Source organism: Nomascus leucogenys, chromosome 13 (assembly GCF_006542625.1).
Source record: "Nomascus leucogenys isolate Asia chromosome 13, Asia_NLE_v1, whole genome shotgun sequence".
Lineage (NCBI taxonomy): Eukaryota > Metazoa > Chordata > Mammalia > Primates > Hylobatidae > Nomascus > Nomascus leucogenys.
The window spans coordinates 36,277,335-36,300,574 of NC_044393.1; the positions used below are offsets into that span (position 1 = coordinate 36,277,335).

Here is a 23,240-nt window from a genome sequence, read left to right on the forward strand (position 1 = left end):
GGTCAGAAGCTCAGCTGAGCTGGAAGAAAGAACCAAGGTTTCAGTGTAGCTGGTTAAAGCAACAAGCCAAAAATGTTAAGAGTCAAGCCTTTGACCACATTCTGCAGTGGTATAAGCAAGGGCCCAAAACCAAAGAAAGTGCCAACTTCCCCTGTTTCCTTTCCTCCCATTGAACAGGGCACAGGTCAATAGTCAGGGATCAGCTCAGACATGGAAGTCTTGGGGCTCGTCTCACTGAGGCCCGGACAAAAGGTTCCAGCAGTATATGGACACTAAGGTTGTGGAAAGGGCAAGGTGTAAGGGCTAGGAGTGGGAAAGTCCTGGGTTGGAGTCAGAGTTAGGAAAGTGTCTTCTGAATTCCCCCTCCTCCCTGCCTCAGGAGTCCTTGGTGCCTGAAGGAGACCTCAGCCCAAGGCCTCAGATAGGGAGCCTGGGAATGAAGGCTCCAGGGCTAGGAATGTAAACATGTGAAGGAGCGTGACCCATGAGGTAGACCTGAGTCCTTAACTGCACCTCTCTCAGAGCCCCACACAGGCCCACCTCACAGGTCACGCTCTGCCTGTGGGGAGGGCCCCCTTCCCCCTGGGCAGCCAGGTAAAGGCTGTGTCATTGCGTGTGGTCAGGCCTGAAAAATCACACACAGGCTTTTTAACCAGGAGACAGACTCCTCAATACTTATAGTGTGTTTTAAAGGTTTAAATAGTCCCGTGTTGGCTGGGTGTAGTGGCTCACGCCTGTAATCCCAGCACTTTGGGAGGCCAAGGCAGGTGGATCACTTGAGGTTAGGAGTTTGAGACCAGCCTGGCCAACATGGTGAAACCCCATCTCTACTAAAAATAGAAAAATTAGCTGGGCGTGGTGGCGGGGGCCTGTAATCCCAGCTACTCAGGAGGCTGAGGCATGAGAATTGCTTGAACCTGGGAGGCGGAGGTTGCAGTGAGCCAAGATCACGCCACTGCACTCCAGCCTGGGCAACAGAGTGAAACTTAGTCTCAAAAAAAAAAAAAAAAAAAAAAAAAAGTCCTGTGTTTCCCCATTTATGTCAAATGTCAAATAGAAGCCTGCAAGCAATAGGACATTTTATTATGAGAACAAAAATTACGACAAGTGATATTAATGAACTGCTTTTTTTATTCTAGTTTCCAGCCAAAAAACATAATGAGTACTATAGTTGAAAGACTTTTCAAAGTTCTGAGCAGGAAAAGTAAACAACATAGGGAAATCTCTACCTACTCCCCAGATCCCAACTCCAAACTCTTTGGCATGGCCCTTCAGAATCTGATCTGATCCAAGACCAGCCAGGAGAGAGGCAGGGTTCTAGCTGTGTGTCCCTTACTCTCCCTGGGGTTCAGTTTCCTCCTAATAATAGGGTGGTTGTTAAGATGAAAGCAGAGCAGTACATGACACATGTTCCTCAGGATACTAGTCAATACTCGGTAGATGTAGGCAATTCTTATTACCCTTCTAATGCCATTCCCCACTACTCCTAAGTAAAAGTTCTTGCTCAGATTAAAAGGTATTTGGTAAAAATGTTTTCCCCACTCTTTGTGAATAGATTTAATCCGTTAGACAGTAACCAGAGTACCTAACAGAGTGGTGGAGTGTACAAGGCATTGTGCTGTTAGCCACTCAAGATACAGGTGCTTTTATTATCCCCAGGATCAAGTAAACTGCCCAGGGTCTCACAGTGAGATGTGGCCAAGCTGAGAACCACATCCAGTCTGTGCTGACCTTAACTACTGGGCTGGTTGTGCTTCCAGATGCCATCAGACCCACATCAGCAGCTGCTATCTAGAAGCATCACATTTTCCTCTGTGAGATCTACAGGGCCTGAGTACAATTTGCCTTATTTTTCAGAGTCCTAATCCACGGTAGAAAGCGTGGTGTTTAGAATACTGCAAATGGCACCAAGTCTTTGATGTTTTCTTCTTAAAATTGTATAGTCCTTAGGTAAGGATAGTAGCCATGATTTCTTGAATGCTTACTGTGTTTGAGACATCATATACATATCATCACAAACACCCCTATGAGATAGGTACTGTTGTTATCCCCATCATATGGACAAGGAAGCTGAAACTCAGAAAGGTTAAGTAGCATTCCCAGAGTGACAGAAGAGCCAAGTAGAGGATGCTGGATTCAAACCCAGGCAGATGGACGTAAGGCCTTTGCTTTTCACCATACATTACACACCTTCCCCCAGTCTCAACAGAGTCAAGCGTCAGACACTCATGATTCTGACTTCAGCATCCATTCTGTTAATCTCTGCACTATTCTGCTTTATAGTTTTCTTTGGGTGATTCCAAAGGATTTATTTTTAAAGCATACCTCTCTCCAGCTCAATGCCTTTCATTTATTCACCAGCAAAACAAGGTATAAAGTGAAAAGTTGTTGACCAAAAAGGCTTTCACTTTTTTCAACTGGAGTATAATATTTATCACAGCTTGTATTATGTTGGATGATAAAAGGAGAGATGTTGAGATGGCCAGATGAGGGAGATGGGAAGAGATATTTTCTATAAAGGCAAAGGAAAAGGTGAAGCAAGGGTGGCGCGTCCTGAGGGCCCCTAAAACGCTGACCTTGGCATTGGATCCTGGTTCTGAGCCCTGCGGTGATTCCAAATGTGGCCATCGTGGAGAAGGCACCTCAGCCAAGACCAGCCCTCCTTCAGAGGACAGTCACCTCCAGAGCACCTCCCTAGGGGCAGCGGCTATATCTGTGTCCCCACACCCAGCACCTGGCATTCTAGAGATGCTTCACAAATATTTATTGAATGAATGAAAGAATCATAGCAGTGAAAAAGAGAGTCTATTGAAAAGATCAAAATAGTCATTGCTTCAGAAGGCAGTGGGTACCAGCATTCACTTTCCTCCGTCCTTTGTTTGGTTCCTTTAATGTTACCTATACATTATTATCATTAGCTGAAAAATCATGAATCTTACCCATTGAATGCTCTTTAATCTGTCTTTCCTACTGAACTCAATTCAGATAAAATTGCTTGTTTTGGAAAAAGTCTCCAATAGTCAGAATTTTTTAAGTCAGTCGTGACCTCTGTTCCTTTTTCTTCTCTGCAGCATGCAAGTGCAATGGGCACGCGTCGCTGTGCAACACCAACACGGGCAAGTGCTTCTGCACCACCAAGGGCGTCAAGGGAGATGAGTGCCAGCTGTGAGTACCATACTCCCTGGACCACCAGGGAAGGACCAAGAGGCTGTGCAGCTGCCTGAACCCCACCCTGAGAGCCACCCACTTCGCTGTGTCTTGTTGCTGTGGGCTCTGAGGGATCCCTGGGTTGATTAGTTTGAAATTTTGCCCATTCTATTTCAGACAGGTCAATCCCCAAAATGAGGAGGTCGTCGAGTTAGCAGCAATTCCTTAATGGCTCTTGAATTCACATTTTTGTTTAAGTGATACTGACATTTCCTGGGTTGTCCATTTGGATTAGTCATTTTAACTTCAGCAACTACTTGATTTTTGTCATGTCAAGAGATTATACTGTTTCCCAAAGAGTAGAGATGGAAGAGCTGGTGTTTTGGTGATGGCATTTATTTGGCGTTTGGTTGTCTGATTGTGGAAATGATCCTCTTACCTTTAACATTTCTCGTTACTCTAGCATTTTCCTTGTTGAAGCATGTCAGGCATCTTCCTGGAGAGGGTTTGAAGTCCCCATCCATGAGGATGCAGGTGCAGCAGCATCAGGCACATTTAAGGTTTCAGACCTGGCCCTGCCGCCACTGAGCAAGGTGCTCTTGAGGCAAATCACTGTTCCCCCCATCTGTCAGTAGTGGGACTAGCAATATTTGTTTTTGGTATCCTGGTAAGTTGAAACAGGAAGGATAGTTCCTCAATCAATGTATACCGGGCTGTCTCACTGGGAAACCTCATAAAATGCATGTATCCGCATTTACTCATTCTCAAGAAGAGACTTAAAAGTGTTTAGTGTCAAAACACTGAGCCTATTAATCATTGTAAACATCATTATTTCTTAAATAACAGTAGTAATAATGCCACCAGTGATTGAGACATCATTGCTAGTGCTACTCAGCAGGGTTTGGTCTGTCTACTTTTTTAGTTTATATCTGCGTATATATTTACTAGTTTCATGTTGCCCTAAAGCGAATATGTGAAGAAAAGTCTAATCTAAGGTTAAATTTAACTTTTAGGTCCACATTCCCTTAAACAGAAAAATGCGATCGAGCAAAATTAATCACTCTTACCCTCAGTTAGCTGATGCAACAAAGACATGAAGTGGCATCAAGTAAGACTTTCAAGTTCCTTCGAGATCACAGATGTAGGCAGGTGCTGCTCATCACCCTGGCTGAAGGGAAACACCATGTTTGCCTGGGAAAGGCCGTCACCCGCTTCCCGCCCTTTCCTCTTTGTGCATAGCTGTTGTGTTTACCTAAATGCTTCATGAAGTGGGAGGCTGGGTTTATAGATGATATCTGTGGGGAAATTGTTTTCTGAGTAGAACATATTTTTTTTCTACAGACTGGTGAACACTTGTTCCAGGGTTTAAAAAAACAGTGATTCTTGGTATTTAGTCTTCTTTCACTTGTGTTTAAAGAAGAGAATTAGTTTACCCAGAGAACATAGGAAAGAAGTGAGAAATTAGTATTTGAAAAATGTTTTGACTGCACTTTTAGAAGAATATGTAGTCCATACAAAATTGAAAATGTTTTTCATTATAGTAAATAGGTTTATTACATTTGGATTTCTCTCATTGCTTTGGCAAATGCTTGTCAATTGTCCTCATATAGTTGGTGTGTGAACTGCTGAGCAGTCAGTATTGAAACGTTCATGCATGCTCTTCCTAGACTACCTGAGCTGAGTTATGGTGAAGGATGCAATTATAATGGCTCCACACTCTCTGTACTTTAGATAAAAGGATCTGCTTGGTTTTAAAATGAATTCAGTTTCTGTTTTAAATAGCAATATAAAATAGTCTTTTTTCCCCCCCCAGATGTGAGGTAGAGAATCGATACCAAGGAAACCCTCTCAAAGGAACGTGTTATTGTAAGTGGTTTTGCAATTCTTATTTCTAGAAGCAAAGTAGTTCAGTAAAACTTCATTGTTTAAACTGGTTTGAGAATGATAAGTGCTATAAGACTATAGCAGCCACCAATGAAGTGTTCCCTGACTTGATATGTTTACATTCTGTTAAGTTTACTACATATAGGAGCACTATTTTAAGCTGTTTTAATTGTGTTTGGGGTTAACATTAATGTGTCCATAGCAGATAGCAGGAGAGAGTAGAGAGGCATGCATCTCTGTCTTTCCACGTTTATGTTCTCTTAAAATTTTATTTGCCATTACCTAGTTGGGGTCATCATATTTCGTGTTTTAGGATATAGATCAAAAACAGAATTCTTACAATATGGTTGAACTTTTTGTCATTCTGTCTGGAACTGATTTGTGTTAACCACCTTGGGGTGAAAGGTGAGTCTGTCAAGGTGACCAGGTTTTTACGGGTAAATGTGTTTTCTCTTTATGGGAGAATCCACATGGTAGACCAGAGTATGGGACCAGAAAAAAGGAGTTAATGTTATGGCATATCCACTGTAGTTATATACCTGCTGTACTGGGTTGAATAACATCCCTTCAAAATTCATGTCCACTTGGAACCTGTGAATGTGACTTGATATATATTTATAAAACTTCTAAAAGAAAACAAGAGAAAAACATCTTGACCTTGGGTGAGGAAAAGTTGTTGGATATGATTCTAAAAGCATAATTCATAAACAAAAAATAGACTAATGAAACTATATAAAAATTTAAAACTTGTAGGAAAAAACCATCCAAAACATAAAAAGCCACAGACTAGAGAAAATGTTGACACATCATCATATATTTGATAAAGAGTTTGTATCCAGAATACATGAGGAACTCTTACAACTGAATAAGACGACAATTCCAGTTAAAAACAGGCAAAGATTTGAAAAGACATTTCATGAAAGAAGGTATTACAGTGGCCAATAAGCACATTAAAAATGACTTAACATCATTAGTTATTTGGAATGGAGATACTAAAACCACAGTCAGATACAGCCCTAAAGTGATTAGAATCCAACGCTACTGCCATGACTTTGTAGAAGACAGTGGTAATCTCTTGTCTGCTTCTGCTTTCAGTCTGTTGCAGTACATCTTTTTGGTTAAACACATGAAAAAAACCTGGCCTTACCAGACATGCAGTTGGAAAAGGGTATAGTAATGCCCTTTTAATAGCCTTTTCAGATAATTACGGATGTTACTTGATAATTATGCTGAAACTGGACAACTGGTCATTTCTTTAAAGCGGTTTGATGGGTTAACCCAAATAAAATGATACTGCCCACTGACTTGATTTTCTTTGAGGAACCTGGGTACAGCTGAGTTAAAGTGCTTTCCTCGTCACTTAATTTATAAGAAAAGCAGCCTGTATCTCTAAAGACCTGTTCTATTTTGTGTGTGTGTGTTTAGTTTTTAAATATGCATTTCTTTCTTTCCATAGACACTCTTCTTATTGACTATCAGTTCACCTTTAGTCTATCCCAGGAAGATGACCGCTATTACACAGCTATCAATTTTGTGGCTACTCCTGATGAAGTAAGATTTTTTAAAGTCTTCCTATTTTGTTTTGAATTTGTATGGATCTTTTTCTTGGTCATTATGGATAGAAGTACTGCCTTAACAGTACTCTCCAGACTGGAGTACACGAGATGATCTCTAGAGGTATAGGAAAGAAATGTTAGAATCGGCCGGGCACAGTGGCTCACGCTTGTAATCCCAGCACTTTGGGAGGCCGAGGCGGGCGGATCACGAGGTCAGGAGATCGAGACCACGGTGAAACCCTGTCTCTACTAAAAATACAAAAAAATTTGCCGGGCGTGGTGGCGGGCGCCTGTAGTCCCAGCTACTTGGAGAGGCTGAGGCAGGAGAATGGCGTGAACCCGGGAGGCGGAGCTTGCAGTGAGCCGAGATGGCGCCACTGCACTCCAGCCTGGGTGACAGAGCGAGACTCCGTCTCAAAAAAAAAAAGAAATGTTAGAATCTACGTTATCTCTTTTCCACATAAAAGGCAAAAGTGGTGTTAATAAGATTACCAGGATCTTAGACACAGACTGACATTGATTCCACACATACTTACTCTGCCTGTCAGCCCATCGCGACCTCATACAGAAAGGGGACTCCACCATCAGAGGGCAGATAGCAGAGCCTGGATTTACTCTCTCAAGAGTGACCAGAGGCTTAAAGACACTGCTGATTGAAATGCCAATGATGCAGCCCCAATCAGACAGCAAGGGAGGGGACACTTCTGCTCCTAGAGTGAGTTCTTAGCCTCATTAAGAGGCAAAACAGCAAAGACTTAGTTGGGTCCATTAAGAAGTTAGCCAGGAATAATTTAAATTGTTAAAATATGTATGTAAAATGTGGATTTTTTTTATCTGCTGTCATTAACGATGAAGCCCAACCTGCCTTAAGGTATTACCTAGTGGTGGAAGGAAGCCCACACTGCGTGACATTTAAAACTGAAGCATCCAGAACACGAAGATGCATCTGTACAGTTTCTTCAATGAAATATAAAGCCATGCAGTACCCACTTCAGTATTTAAAGAAATTTTGCTAAACTTAATGGTAAATTATTTAGGAACTTCCTCGGAGATTTCTTACTTCTCATGAACATACACAAAGCCATTTACCATTACAAAATTCCATTGACAATAAATGTGACAAATAATACATGGAAAACAGTATGGCAGTAAGCCAAAGTATATTGCTTTGTTAACAAATGTTATCTATAAACATTGCTAAATTTAATTTTAAAAGTAGAACAAAGTCTATAGTGTGGTATGTTTACTATACAAGTAAATGAAAATAGGATTTGTTTTTAATATTCTATTTGAATGATAAAATTAAGAAAAAATGTACTAGAAAAGATACATTCTCAAAAGTAAATTGCTTTTTAAGTAAAAATAATAAATTACTTTAAATGAATTATTTTATGGAAAAACTATAGGTATTAATATATCATTTGAGTGGCTGTATTGACTGGAATTTTTTTCTTAAAGATTTTAGAATAAGATTATAACAAAAGTACCACATATGAAATGTATTCACTGCCTCATAAGCAAGCGTTTGAAGCGCTCGAAATCTTTCAGGATGTACTTGATGCCATTAATTTCATTAAAAAAATAAATATAGTAGAATCTTTGTAATACTTCTTAACCAGGTGGGAAGTAACCATGAAAGTATTTGGATCTTTCTGGATTTCCCAGTTTATCTTACAACAGAATACTTACTAGAGTTATCCAAATGCATACGTTCTTTCTTCTATAAAAGTACAAGGATTTTAAGTTTATTGATTCTTTCTGTGGAAAGACATATAGTTGACCCTTGAGCAATACCGGTTAAAACTGTGAGGATCCACTTATACGCAGACTTTTTTCAACCAAGCGTGGAATGAAAATATAGTATTTGCAAGATGTGAAACCTGAGTATACGGAGGGTGGACTTTTCATATGCAAGGGTTCTAAGGGCAGACTGTGGACTGGAGTATGTATGTGTGGATTTGGGCATGCTCAGGGGGTCCTGGAACCGATGACCCACGTATACCAAGGGATGACTGTAATTGTTAGTTGTGTGCTGCCAGCAAATACTAAATACAAATAAGTAAACACTTGAGCTGTCCTTTCAAGATGAAGGTGAGGTCTTATCAGTAAATGAGAAGGTAAATGCTTTGTGAGAGAAACTTCTGGTTTAATGATCACGTTTTAAAAATAGCTGTTTGGAAATGTTTCCATTGTTGTGATTTTGCGCTATTAAAATGATCAAAACAACACCCTTAAAAATCTTATTCTAACTTCTCTTAAGATCTTTTAAAAATGAATAATTTCAGTACAGTTGGATGCATCTGTAAAAGATAAAAATATTGATTAGTTTGCAAAAATAATTGTTTGACCCCAGTTAAGAGATGTACTAATCAAATTTCAGTTTGACTAATTATTATTGTTGTAATTTACCTAACGTCACCAACAGTACACTTCCTCCATTGGCTTAACAGATTCCTCAGCAATATCTTTATTAGTCATTAAGACCAAGGATCAAAATAAGTTAGATTAGCCCTGTGAACTGCTATATCTCTAAGTGGTAGACAGGGTTTTCAAAACTAAGAAGCCATACTCAATCATATTTCTCTTGAAGTAATATTTTTAGTAAGAGAAAAATATTTTTCAAATCATGAATATAATAGAATTATTTTATAAATTAAGTACATTTCAGCTCTATATGCCTTTTTTAAAGGCTGTTTCCAGTTTTGGAGAAGTTTTACACTGTATGTAATCTATGAGTTTAGAATTATATGGGTTTCAGTTATAAATAAATATAATTTAGGCCACTTGATCAAGTGTTTTATTGGTAGGAGTGAACTTCAGACATTTGAAAACAGCTGCCCAGAGAATCCTTAGGAGGGTGATTCCCCAACACAGGTCAGAAGATGCAAATCATTGTGCTCTGATAGGGGTCTTTTTAAAAGGCACTTTCTCATGCAGTTAGGCATTTGATAAAGCATTAAATTATGTATACTTTAATGGGAGGGAATAAAATTGTATTGGGATATATTGCTCGTATTAAGGAAAATTGGTTAGAAATTTTGCTAACTCTTCTGTGAGTTTCTCTAAAGACATCATAAAATATTTGTGATTAAGAACGTTTAGAGCAGTAAACTCTTGCTTTATTTTAAAATCTAGAATCTGTTTTAATTAATTTTCTAATAATTTGTACCTCTCATCAGCAAAACAGGGATTTGGACATGTTCATCAATGCCTCCAAGAATTTCAACCTCAACATCACCTGGGCTGCCAGTTTCTCAGGTAAAGACATACCTAGAGAAGACCCCCCATATGGAGGTGTGATAGATTAAGAAACATAATATAGGAATTGAGAAAGCGAGCTCAGGAGACAGATTGGTTTGAAACCCACCCTTGCCACTTACTAGCTATGAGACCTTGAACAAGTATCTAAATCCCTCTCTAAACCTTAGCATTATTTTATTCATCTGTAAAGTGAGGATAATGATACTTACCTCTTAGAACTGTTGTATAGATTAAATTAGGTTATACCTACCAGAGCTTGCTGTGATGTCAGGCTCAGTGTGTGGTTACTACCCTAACCCACCACCACCGTTTCTGTTCTTGCTGTGGCCACTGGTGCTACCATCATTGTCTACATCTGTGCTTCGGAAGTGAAAAATTCAAATGACTCGTTTCAGTAAATGAAAACATTTTAAATAAAATGAGATTTTAGTAGGTGCAGAGAAATGTAACTTGGGAATTACATCAAGCTCTAAAAGCACAGTTCTTGCTGTCTGCCTTACTGTGATTCACTGAAGATCTACTGTATAGAAAATCTAAAGAAATAAAGGATGAAGGCCACGTGCTGTGGCTCATGCCTTTAATCTCAACACTTTGGGAGACTGAGGCAGGAGGATTGCTTGAGCTCAGGAGTTTAAGACCAGCCTGAGCAACATAGTGAGACCCTGTCTACAAAAAAAAAAAAGAAAACCAGGTGTGTGGTGATTCATACCTGTAATGCCAACTACTCAGGAGGCTGAGATGAGAGGATCACTTGAGCCCAGTGGTTGGAGGTTGCACTGAGCCGTGATCGTGCCATTGCACTCCAGTGTGGGCAAACAGAGCAAGATCCCATCTCTTTAAAAAAAAAAAAAAAAAAAAAGAAAGAAAGAAAAAAGGATAATCACTACTTAACTTGATAACTCAACAAGTAGATATGGGTTTGAAATTTGTCCATTAAATTTACTTGCACCGTGCTGTTAGGCAAGTTACTTAAGGTTTCTGAGCCAGTTTCCCCATGTATAAAGTAGGATAGTAAAAAACACCATCCTGGCAGGGCGTGATAGCTCATGTCTGTAATCCCAGCACTGTGGGAAGCCAACATGGGCAGATCACCTGAGGTCAAGAGTTTTGAGACCAGCCTAGCCAACATGGTGAAACTCCATCTCTACTAAAAATACAAAAATCAGCCAGGCGTGGAGGCGCGTGCCTGTAATCCCAGCTACTCAGGAGGCTGAGGTAGGAGAATCGCTTGAACCTTGAAGGTAGAGATTGCTGTGAGCCAAGATCACGCCACTGCACTCCAGCTTGGGTGACAGAGTGAAACTCCATCTCAAAAAAAATTAAAAAAAAACACCTTCCCAAGTAGAGTGATGTGAGAATTAAATGAGATAATAAATGAAGTACTCAATATAGTGCTTGAAATGTGGTAAATGGTAACTATATTTTGTCATTATTACTATTACAATACTGTTTTTTTTATCAAAAACACAAACCAATTAGAGTGATGCAAAATAAGAATATTGCCTTGTGCATGCCACTTATGTTTATCATCTTAAAACATTGTGTAGAATTTGAGAAAAGTTCAGAAACTCACAATGAGGAGAGACTTTTAAGAAAAAGTCTGAATTATCAGAGTATTTGGAGAAAGGCAACATCGCCAGGCATGTGAAAGATTTGCAATGAGCCGGGCAGTGGCTCATGCTTGTAATCCCAGCACTTTGGGAGGCTGGGGCAGGTGGATTACCTGAGGTCAGGAGTTCAAGACCAGCCTGACCAACATGGTGAAATCCCGTCCCTACTAAAAATACAAAATTAGCTGGGTGTGGTGGGGCGTGCCTGTAATCCCAGCTACTTGGGAAGCTGAGGCAGGAGAATTGCTTGAACCTGGGAGGCGGAGGTTGCTGTGACCCAAGGTTGCATCATTGCACTCCAGCCTGGGCAACAAAAGCGAAACTCCATCTCAAAAAAAAAAGAAAAATTGCAGTGAGTGTCTCAATGAAGACCTGATAATGTGGGCTGTAGTCACAGGGTCTAACTCAGACATGGAAAAAAGTCCATTTCATTAATCTTTATCGGCACTTGAATTCCTGGCTAAGGGAGAATGTGGAACGTTGAAGGACTCTCTGGGAATAGGATGGAGTTATACCAGATTAGGGGGACTTAAATACTGTGGTAGCTGGCGGTAGAAGGGAGGACTGAGTGACCCCTTGAGCCCCTCTTCCCTGCTACTGTGGGTTAGGCAGTGAGAAGTACATCAGCATTACTGGCATGGGAGTCTGGCGCATTGCCAAGGAGGTGTAAAGAGGAAATGCAAAGGAATTGAAATGGTGTGGACAAAGTGAACGCCAGTGCTTGTTAATAGGATTCTAGTGGTATCTGTATTTTCATGATCATGTGTGTCGTCTGTTTGGGGGTGGCGCAAGGGTGGAAGGGAGTTACATGGATTCCTGGTAAAACCATTTTTTTTTCTTTTTTTTTTTTTTTGAGACGGAATTTTTCTCTTGTTGCCCAGGCTGGAGCACAATGGCGCAATCTTGGCTCACCGCAACCTCTGCCTCCCGGGTTCAAGCGATTCTCCTGCCTCAGCCTGCTGAGTAGCTGGGATTACAGGCATGCGCCACCACGCCTGGCTAATTTTGTATTTTTAGTAGAGATGGGGTTTGTCCATGTTTGTCAGGCTGGTCTTGAACTCCTGACCTCAGGTGATCCACCCGCCTCGGTCTCCCAAAGTGCTGGGATTACAGATGTGAGCCACCACACCCGGCCAGTAAAACCATTTTGGTTAGGGACATAGGCTTTTGTATATCAGCCTGCCCAGCTTTAAATCTTATCTCCATTTCTTGCTGGCTGTGTGACTTGAGGGAAGTTACTTAATTTCTCTGAACCTCAATTTCCCAGTCTGTAAATGAAGATAATAATAGGGCAGCTGTGAGGATTAAATGAGATTGAGCTCTTAAAGGCTATTACTGGAACACAGGAAATGTTTGATAAATGCTATTGTCCTAATTATTAATGAGGCCGGATTCTGTTCTCCCCCTAGCCCCCCAAAAAATGTCTCTTCTCTTTCATGTTTTTCTTTTAACAGCTGGAACCCAGGCTGGAGAGGAGATGCCTGTTGTTTCAAAAACCAACATTAAGGAGTACAAAGATAGTTTCTCTAATGAGAAGTTTGATTTTCGCAACCACCCAAATATCACTTTCTTTGTTTATGTCAGTAATTTCACCTGGCCCATCAAAATTCAGGTAAGAAGAGGCTTTTGGTCTCATACCTGCAAAGGTGGTGAAATCTCTTTAGTAAGACTAAATTTGCTAATTTGGAGCTTGTGGTAAATGAGATGTGCAATGTGGCTTTGCCTTTGTAATGTGTATGGCAGAGGAGTGCTGAGCACATGCATGCTACACAGAAGATTGGAGTGGGGATGGACTGTATCACTCATGAAAGACATTTGCAAAAGCACTGTTGAAAGCAAGTTGGCATGTAACAGGTTTGGTCATTATATACGTATTCACTTCTTCAGTGAGCATTTGCCATGTGAAAGCCTGTAGGGCTACACAAAGAACTTCAATTCTAGAGTAAGGTGGATGTAAGTGAAACAAACCCACATATAATGAGTGAAAGTCAGAGTGTGGAAAGTGACATGAGATGATCCCAGAAATGCTATCAAAGTTTAAAGGAGGACAAATGGGGAGACTATGTTGAAGAACATCAGCCTTGTAGTCAGACAGAGGTGGTTTGATTCCTGGCTCCTATACAAATCATACAGCCTTTCCAAGTCTCCAATTCTCTGTGCATGTGACCTGAAGGGTAGTTGTAAGGGGCTGTGCGGCTGCTGCAGTGTCTTGTTGTCAGCCTGCTCCTTTCCTCTGTTCCCAGGGGACCAGTGTACTCCCTCTTGTCCGAGACCCGTGGCCCCATTTTAGCTTTTTATCCTCATGTGCCCTGGGGCCTTTCCTCAATACCTTCTGCTTCTTACCTTCTTCATTTAGATGAATGTGGAGGTTAGGGATAGGTGGGCTTTCAAGGACTGGTTCACCTTTAACCATGGAAGCATGGTCACTGGACGGAGGCTGTTGCCGTTTGCCAATGTTCAGAAGCATAATCAACCTCAGAAGCAAGTCATCACAAACATATGAAAAAAGTTCAACATCACTGATCATTAGAGAAATGCAAATCAGAACCACAGTGAGATACCATCTCACACCAGTCAGAATGTCTATTATTAAAAAGTCAAAAAAGAACAGATGCTGGCAAGGCTGTGGAGAAACAGGAACATTTTTACACTGTTGGTGGGAGTGTAAATTAGTTCAACCATTGTGGAAGACAGTGTGGCACTTCCTCAAAGACCTAGAGGCAGAAATACCATTTGACCCAGCCATCCCATTACTGGGTGTATATCCAAAAGAATATAAATCATTCTGTAACAAAGATACATGCACATGTATGTTCATTGCAGCACTATTCACAGTAGCAAAGACATGGAATCAACCTAAATGCCCATCAGTGATAGACTGGATAAAGAAAATGTGGTACATGTACACCATGGAATATTATGCAGCCATAAAAAGGAATGAGATCATGTCCTTTGCAGGGACATGGATGGAGCTGGCGGCCATTATCCTCAGCAAACTAATGCAGGAACAGAAAACCAGGTACCACATGTTCTCACTCATAAGTCGGAGCTGAGAACACATGGACACATGGTGGGGAACAACACACACTGGGGCCTGTTGGAGGGTGATGGGGAGGAAGGAGAGCATCAGGAAGAATAGCTAATGGATGCTGGGCTTATTACCTAGGTGATGAGATGATGTGTGTAGCAAACCACTATGGCACACGTTTACCTATGTAACCTGTACGTCCTGCACATGTACCCCTGAACTTAAAAATTAACAACAACAAAAAAAGCAAGTTATCACTCATCAATTAGGATGCCTTGGGACTGTGACTAAAGAACAGTTGATCTTTCCATTCTGGAAATATGGAGGACAAAAACTATGTTGTAGTTTTTCTCACCACCCTCTCTCCTTTTTCCTGTCTCCATGGTCTAAGATTTGTTAATCCTCTCATCGGCTTCTCCCTTTGCCCTTGCATACTCCCTGTGTCCCTCCTCAGCCAGTCTTGTAAGCATCAGCCACGCTTCCTATTCCTGTTTTCTCTTGTCTAGTCACACATCTGCTCACAATGGTCTGGCCTCTTCCCTCACCACATCCTGAAACTGTCCTGTCATAGTGGGCCCCAGTGATGGAATTTTTCAGTCCCCTTTTTCTCTCATTGCATGGCTTTGAATCATCATCTTTCTTGTCTTCCTGGATTTTTCTTTCCCTCGTTCTCTGGCCAGTCTTTTTAGGGAATCCTCTTCCTCTTCCTTAAACACTAGGCTTGTCTAGGATTCAGACCTGGTCCTTTTCTCTCGTCACTCTGTTTCCTGCATGTGGGACTTGTGGTGCCACATCTATTCTGGTGATTCTCAGTGCTGTCTCCAGACCAGCACTGGCAGTTGCTGCCTGGACAGCCCTACCTGGGTAGTCAAAGCTCCCTGCGTTCGGTGCATATTCCTTCTTGTGATCTTAGCCCCAGACTTCCATGCTTCCTTTCTGTATAAACAGCACCACCATCACAAGCTGTTGCACAAGCTAGGGCCTGATGATCATTTGCATTCCTGGGATAAACCCAACTTGAGCATGACGTATTATTTCCTTACTTTACACATTGTTGGATTCAATTTGCTAATATTTTGGTTAGAATTTTTATCTATTTCATGAGTAAGAATGTCTGATAATTTTCCCTTCCTGTCCTTGTTACGGTTTTGGCATCATGTTAAACTAACCCTTAATAATTATAATTTGAGGAGTTTTCACTCTTTCTCATCTCTGGAGAAGATATAAGATTGGAGTTAACTGAACCTCAAGTACTTGGTAGCTCTCTCCTATAAAATCATTTGATCCTAGTGTCTTATTTGTGGAGATATTTTTTAGCTGCTGATTCAGCTTCTTTAATAGTTATAGGATATTTTGAATTTCCTCTTTATTTGATTCACTTTTTAATATTTTTTCTAGGTTTTTATATCATGTTTTTAAATGTATTTTTAATTTTACTTTTTAAATTGATACATAATTATATGTATTTATGAGGTACATGAGATATTTTGATACATGCATACAATGTATAATGATCAAATAAGAGTAATTAGGATATCCATCACCTCAAACATTTATCATTTCTTTGTGTTGAGTACATTTCACATCTTCTAGCTATTTTGAAATAATAAGTTATTGCTAACTATAGTCATAATGACTATTGTGCCATTGAACACTAGAACTTATTCCTTGTAACTCTATTTTTATACCCATTAACCTCTATCTCCCCAGCCCCCCGGCAGCTGGTAACCACCATTCTACACTCTACCTCCATGAGATCAGTTTTTTTAGCTCTCACATCTGAATGAGAAAACATATCTGTCTTTGTGTGCCTGGCTTGTTTCAGTTAACATAATGACCTCTAGTTCCATTCATGTTGCTGCAAAGGACAGCATTTCATTCTTTTTGTGACTTAATAATATTTCATTGTATAATATAGACAGCATTTTATTTGTCCATTCATTTGTTGATGGACACGTAGGTTGATTCCATGTCTTCACTCTTGTGAATACTGCTGCGATAAACATTTAGAGCATGCAGTATCTCTTCAGTATACTGATTTTCTTTTTTTTGGATATATACCCAGCAGTGGGATTGCTGGATCATGTGGTGGATCTGTTATGAGCAATCTTCATACTGTCTTCCCTAGTGGCTGTACTAAATAATTTACATTCCCACTGGCAGTGAACTAGTATCCTCTTTCTCTGTATCCTCGCCAGCATCTGTTATTTTGTCTTTTTAATAATAGCCATTTTAACTGGGATGAGATGATTTCTCATTATGGTTTTGATTTGCATTTGCCTGATGATTACTGATGTTGAGATTTTTTTTCATATGCCTGTTGGCCATTTGTATGTCTTCTTTGGACAAATGTCTATTCAGATCATTTGCCCATTTTTAAATCAGGTTTTTTTTCTATTGAGTTGTTTGAATTGCTGGTATATTCTGGTTATAAATCCCTTGTTAGAAGGATAGTTTCCACATATTTTCTCCCATTCTATAAGCTGTCTCTTCACTCTCTTGTTTCCTTTGCTTTGTAGAGCTTTTTGGCTTGATATAATCCCATTTGTCAATTTTTGCTTTTGTTGCCTGTGATTTCGACGTCTTACACAAAACATCTTTGCCCAGACCAATGTCCTGAAGGATTTTCCCAATATTTTCTTCAAGTAGTTTTATGGTTTTAGGTCTTATACTTAAGCCTTTAATCCATTTAAATTTGATTTTTGTATGTGGTGAGAGAGAGGGGCCTAGTGTTATTTTTCTGCACATGGATATCCAGTTTTCCCAGCACCATTTATTGAAGAACCTGTCCTTTCCCCCACTGAATATTCTTGACTCCATTATTGAAAACCAGCTGGCTGTGAATATGTGGATTTATTTCTGAGTTCTTTATTTTGTTCCACTGCTCTGTGTATCTGTTTTTATGCTGGTATCATGCTGTTGTGGGTACTATAGCTTTGTAGCATATTTTGAAGTAAGGTGATATGATGCCTCCAGTTTTGTTCTTTTTGCTCAGAAATGCTTTGGTTGGCTGAGTACAGCGGCCCATGCCTATAATCCCAGCACTTTCGGAGGCCGAGGCTGGCAGATCACCTGAGGTCAGGAGTTCGAGACCAGCCTGGCCAACATGGCAAAACCCTGTCTCTAATAAAAATACAAAAATTAGCCATGTGCAGTGGTGGGTGCCTGTAATCCCAGCTACTTGGGAGGCTGGGGCAGGAGAATCTCTTGAAGCCGGGAGGAGGAGGCTGCAGTGAGCCAAGATTGAGCCACTACACTCTACCCTGGGCAAACAGAGCGAGACTCTATCTCAAAAAAAAAAAAAAGGAAAAAAAAAGAAAGAAATGCTTTGGCCATTTGAGCTCTGCTGTGGTTCCATACAAATTTTAGGATTGTTTTTTCTATTTCTCTGAAGAATGTCATTGGTATAGAGATTACATGGAATCTGTAGGTAGCTGTTGGTAGTATGGTTTTTTTAACAATATTAATTATTTCAGTCCACAAACGTCATGTCTCTTTCCATTTTTTTGTGACCTCTTCAATTTCTTACATCAGTGTTTTATAGTGTTCCTTGTAAAGAGGGCTTTCACCCCCTTGGTTAAATTTATTCCTACGGTCGTTTTTGGAAGTTTTTAAAAAATCTATCGAGAATGGGATTGCTTTCTTGATTTCTTCTTCTGCTAGTTCGTTGCTCCTATATAGAAATGCTTCTGATTTTTGTGTTTTGATTTTGTATCCTGCAACTTTACTGAGTTTGTCAGTCCTTAGTTTTTCGGTGGAGCTTTTAGGGTTTTCTGTATATAAGATTATATCATTTGCAAATAGGGACACTTTGACTTCCTCCTTTCAGTTTGGATGCCCTTTATTTCTTTTTTTTGCCTAGTTGCTCTGGTCAAATATGTTGATAACTTGTTGATGCTGTCCTCTAATCCTCGCAGCATCTGTGTTCATGAAACGCTTTGTTGTATTCCAATGTTGATAGCATTATTCACAATAACCAAAATGTGGAAACAACCCAAATATCTATCAGTGGATGAATGGATAAAGAAAATGTGGTGTGTGTGTGTGTGTGTATATAAAATGTTATTCAGCATTAAAAAGGAATGAAATTCTGATACATGCGACAACACAAGTGAACCTTGAAAACATGCTAAGTGAAATAAGCTAGTTGCAAGAGGACAAATATTGAATGATTCCACTTAACATGAAATATCTAGAGTACACAGATTCTTAGAGACAGAAAGTGGATTGGAGGTTACCAGCAGCTAGGGGGAGCGGGAAATAGGGAATTACTGCTTCATGGTTATTAAAGATTTTCCCTTTGGGGTGATGAAAAAGCTTTGGAAGTAGGTAGTGACATTGGTTGCACAGAATTGTGAATGTAATTACTGCCACTGATTTGTACACTTAAAAATGGTTTAAGTGATTTTATATCTTACTACAATAAAAAAAGTCTTTAAAAATCACAGCAAGATGTTTTTGTAGATATAGACAAGCTTATTCTGAAATTTATATGAAAGGGCAAAAGTTCTAGAATAGCTATAACAATTTAGAAAAAGAAGAATAAAATGGGAAGAATCAACCTCCCCAATGTTAAGGCTTACTATCTAGGTACAGTAATCAAGACATTGTTTCAGGTGGAGGGGTAGACACACAGATCAATGGGATAGGCTGATCTATAGATCCCAGAAATAGAACCACATAAATATGTCCAACTGATTAGGACTTGATTTTGTTTTTGGTGTTTTTTTTGAGACAGGGTCTCACTATGATGTCCAGGCTGGTCTTGACTCCTGGGCTCAAGTAACCCTCTCACCTCAGCCTCCTGAGTAGCTGGGATTACAGGTGCACACCACCACGCTAGTTCCAGCTGATTTTTTTTTTTTTTTTTTTTTGAGACAGGGTCTCAAAAACTTTGTCGCCCAGGCCAGAGTGCAGTGGTGCAGTCACAGCACACTGCAGCCTCAACCTCCCTGGCTCAACTGATCCTCCTGCCTCAGCCTCCCAAGTAGCCAGGACTACAGGCGCATAACACCATGCCTGGCTAATTCTTTTTTTTTTTTTTTCTTTTTGGTAGAGATGGGATCTCCCTACGTTGCCTAGACTGGCCTCAAACTCCTGGGCTCAAGTGATCCCCCCGCCTTGGTCTCCCAAAGTGCTAAGATTACAGACATGAGCCGTTGCACCCAGCCCCCAGCTGATTTTTGACAAAGGCGCTGCAAAGGCAATTCAATGAAGAAAGGACAGCCTTTTAACAAATAGTGCTAGAGCAGTTGGACAACCATAGGCAAACAAAGGAATCTCTAAATCTCACATCTTATATAAAAATTAACTCAATATTGATCACAGATCTAAATGTAAAACATAAAACTATAAAACTTTAGAAAAAAATATAGGAGAAAATCTTTGAATCCCAAAATGAAACAAAAGGTTTTTAGACTCAATACTGAAAACATGATTCATAAAAGGAAAACTTGATAAACTGGACCACATAAAACCAAAAGTTTTTGCTCTGTGAAAAACCCTGTTATGAAGATGAAAAGGCAAGCTATGGACTGGGAGAAAATATTTGCAAACCATATTTCTGGGAAAGCACTTGAATCTAGAATATAAGAACTCTCAAAACTCAACAGTAAACAAACAAACAATTCAGTTAGAAAATGGGCAAAAGACATGAATAGACATGTAACCAAAGAGGATATACATATGGCAAATAATGACAAAAGATGATCGGCATCAATAACCATTAGAGAGGCCGGGCGTGGTGGTTCACACCTGAAATCCCAGCACTTTGGGAGGCCAAGACAGGCAGATCACCACTTGAGGTCAGGAGTTCAAGACCAGCCTAGCCAACATGGCAAAACCCCGTCTCTACTAAAAATACAAAAATTAGCCAGGCATGGTGGCACATGCCTATAGTCCCAGCTACTCAGGATGCTGAGGCAGGAGAATCACTTGAACCTGAGAGGCAGAGGTTACAGTGAGCTGAGATCGTGCTACTGCACTCCAGCCTGGGCGACGGAATGAGACTGCCTCTCAAAATAAAAATAAAATAACCATTAGAGAAATGCAAATTGAAAGCACAGTACACACCTATCAAAATGACTAAAATTAAAAATAGTAGTAACACCAAATATTGGAGAGAATGGGGAAAGATTGGATCACTCATACATTGTTGGTGGGAATGTAAGATGGTACAGTCACTCTGGAAAATACCTTGTCTGTTTCTTAAAAAACTAATGTTATACTTATCCTATAACCCAGCAATTGCATTCTTAGGCATTTATCCTAGAGAAATGAAAACCAGTGTTCTCACAAATATCTGTACACCAGTGTTTACAGCACTTGAAAGCAATATTTAACAGCTTTATTTATAATAGCCCAAAACTGGAAACAAGCCAAATATTCCTCAACAAATGAATGCTTAAATAAATGATGCTACGTACACACCATGGCCTAATACCCAGCAACAAAAAGAAATGAACTATTGATATACAGAAACACAACAAATTTGATAAATCCCAAGCAAATTTTGCTGATTGAAAAAGAAAATCTTAGAAATTTATATACTGCATGATTGCGTTTATATAACATTTGAAAATGAAAATTTTAGATCTTGTATACCTATGCACATATTGAATATGTATCCTGAAGCTTCAAATTTCTCTGACTTCTTAGGACTCTGATCTCTAGACCCTGTTTTAAAGGAGCTTATCTGATTAGGTCAGGCCTACCCACACAGGAGGAGGGAAGATACAGAGCGTCCCCATCAAGAGGTGGAAATCTTGGGGGCATTCTTAGAATTCTCCCTGCCATAGGCTACATTTGGAATAGAGCTTGCAGGGGTTTCAGTTTCTCCAATCCGAAAGAGGTTGAGCTCTAGGTTCTAGTCAGTATAATTTCAGTTTGGCAACATCTCCTGACATTATTAAGATATAGATTTTATATATTTGTTAGGTTATTTTCATGTAAAACACTTGATTAGGGTTCTAGTAAATAAAATTTATTTACTCATTTTAAGTTGAGATTGTTTTTGTACTGACATACCTCTCCATATTCTCAATCTAATTGAACATCATGCTTTGTTGCTTATAGCTGACAAATGATTAATACTTCTTAGATTCTTAGTGAAAATCTTGACTTATGCTGCTGACACTTTTCCCAGTCTGTGCCTAAAGCAGGCTTTTGTGCTGGAGATAGCCGTACTTGTTGCCAATGCCGAGTTTTAATTTTTTTCCTCCCAGTTCCCTATTGCTCCACCCTCTGAAAGTTACTGAAATGGTTTTAGAGCTTTCATTCTAGAGGGAGCTCTTCCCCACACTTACTTCTAAGAAGTAATAATTTTAAGTTTCATAATCAAGGAGATGTTGATTTTCTTCCTGGTTTTTTGGTGCTCCTTATCTGTTCTGGATCACTAACTTAAGATCCACTTACGAACACTGCATTCAGGAGCACTTGTGAAAATAAACGATGGCATGCCCACCATTTAGTTTGCCAAGCTTTCCTTGAAAACGCAGGTAAGTTCTATTGCAAATGTGTCTTTTTGCTGTTTGGTACAAATGACTGCACTATTCACTGTGACTAGACCCGTGTCACCGTGTGTTCTCAGTCCTCTCACGAGATCCTGGTTGACACTGGTTCTCTCTGCTTTGGGGACCGTATCTGGCTGTGCGCTATGTGGAGGGCTGAGCTCATGTCTTCCTGGGTGAATACATCATGTTCTCAACAAGGGCTGCGTGTTTCTTTATTGCTGTTTTTTCCCCAGAGACTTAGCTTTTCTAGGTGTGTAGCATGGCTCTTAAATACACACATTTAGCAACTGCAAATTCAGTAAAAATGGAGAGACTTATTTAAGGAAGAGAGTAGGGAAGTGTCTAAATAGTGTAGTGTAGGCCATTCAGTTAAATTTCAGTATGGCTTTCAATGCAGGCAAAGCCGTTTTGCCTTTGATTCTCATTTTTTAAATGAGATTTTAAAAATTGAGATTCTCATTTTTTTAAAGCAGAGTAACTGAGGAAATCTAATTCTCTACTTGGAAATTTGTGTAAGCATTGGGGCTTTAAAAATGGTAATACTAAACTCAGGTTCCTTCACTCTGAACCAATCCCAGTATTCTTTTCCATAATTAGGAACAGATCAAAACCTATAACTGCTGAGGGAATGTGGAACTGACTATAAAAATCTTTGTAGATGCAGCTAAAAAACAAACAAAACCCACAGACTGAAAAGTCCTGTTTCTGGGAGGGTGGCGGGTGTGTTGGGGCCGGTTGTGCCTGTTTTTTGATCGGTTGTTCCTGTGGGTGAGCACCCTTCCCTCTGCGCCTGCTTTCTGAAAGCTATCCTAGTTGTTCTCCCCAGTAAGCCGGGGCTCAGCCGGCTTCAGCTATGTCCATAGTTTGGGGGGGTGGGGGGTAGGTATTCAAGATAGGAGGTGGATGGGCAGAAAGTGTGTGAGGTGGGAAGGTGGGGTGGTGAGGCTCTGGCTTGTTCCCGACTCTGCAACAGAGGTTGTTACTGTAATGTGGAGCTAATATAGAAGCTGTCTGCATGCTGGGTGTTTCATCTACTGTTTTATGTAAGAGGCCAGTGTTCACAAGTAAAGGCAACACAGAATTGGTATTGAGAACTGGGCATTCATTTAGATTTTAGAGTTCTGTTTATGGGTGCTAACAGGATCGCTATACTGAGCAAGGGATGTGTGAAACTTTTGTTCACTTGGATGTGCTTTTTTTCTTATAACAGCTTTATTGAGACATAATTTACATACCATACAGT

At 40.0% G+C, this 23,240-nt stretch overlaps 1 protein-coding gene across 3 annotated transcripts in view; it reads left to right on the plus strand.

The window, feature by feature from the left end:
- Positions 1-23,240, plus strand: part of ATRN (attractin) — a 180,362-nt gene that overhangs the window by 110,533 nt on the left and 46,589 nt on the right. For all 3 annotated transcript variants that reach the window (XM_030825442.1, XM_030825443.1, XM_030825444.1), the window contains 5 exons: positions 3,072-3,165; positions 4,961-5,013; positions 6,488-6,582; positions 9,767-9,845; positions 12,913-13,070. In XM_030825442.1, coding sequence (XP_030681302.1) covers positions 3,072-3,165; positions 4,961-5,013; positions 6,488-6,582; positions 9,767-9,845; positions 12,913-13,070 — 479 coding nt within the window. The remainder of the gene's footprint in view (positions 1-3,071; positions 3,166-4,960; positions 5,014-6,487; positions 6,583-9,766; positions 9,846-12,912; positions 13,071-23,240) is intronic.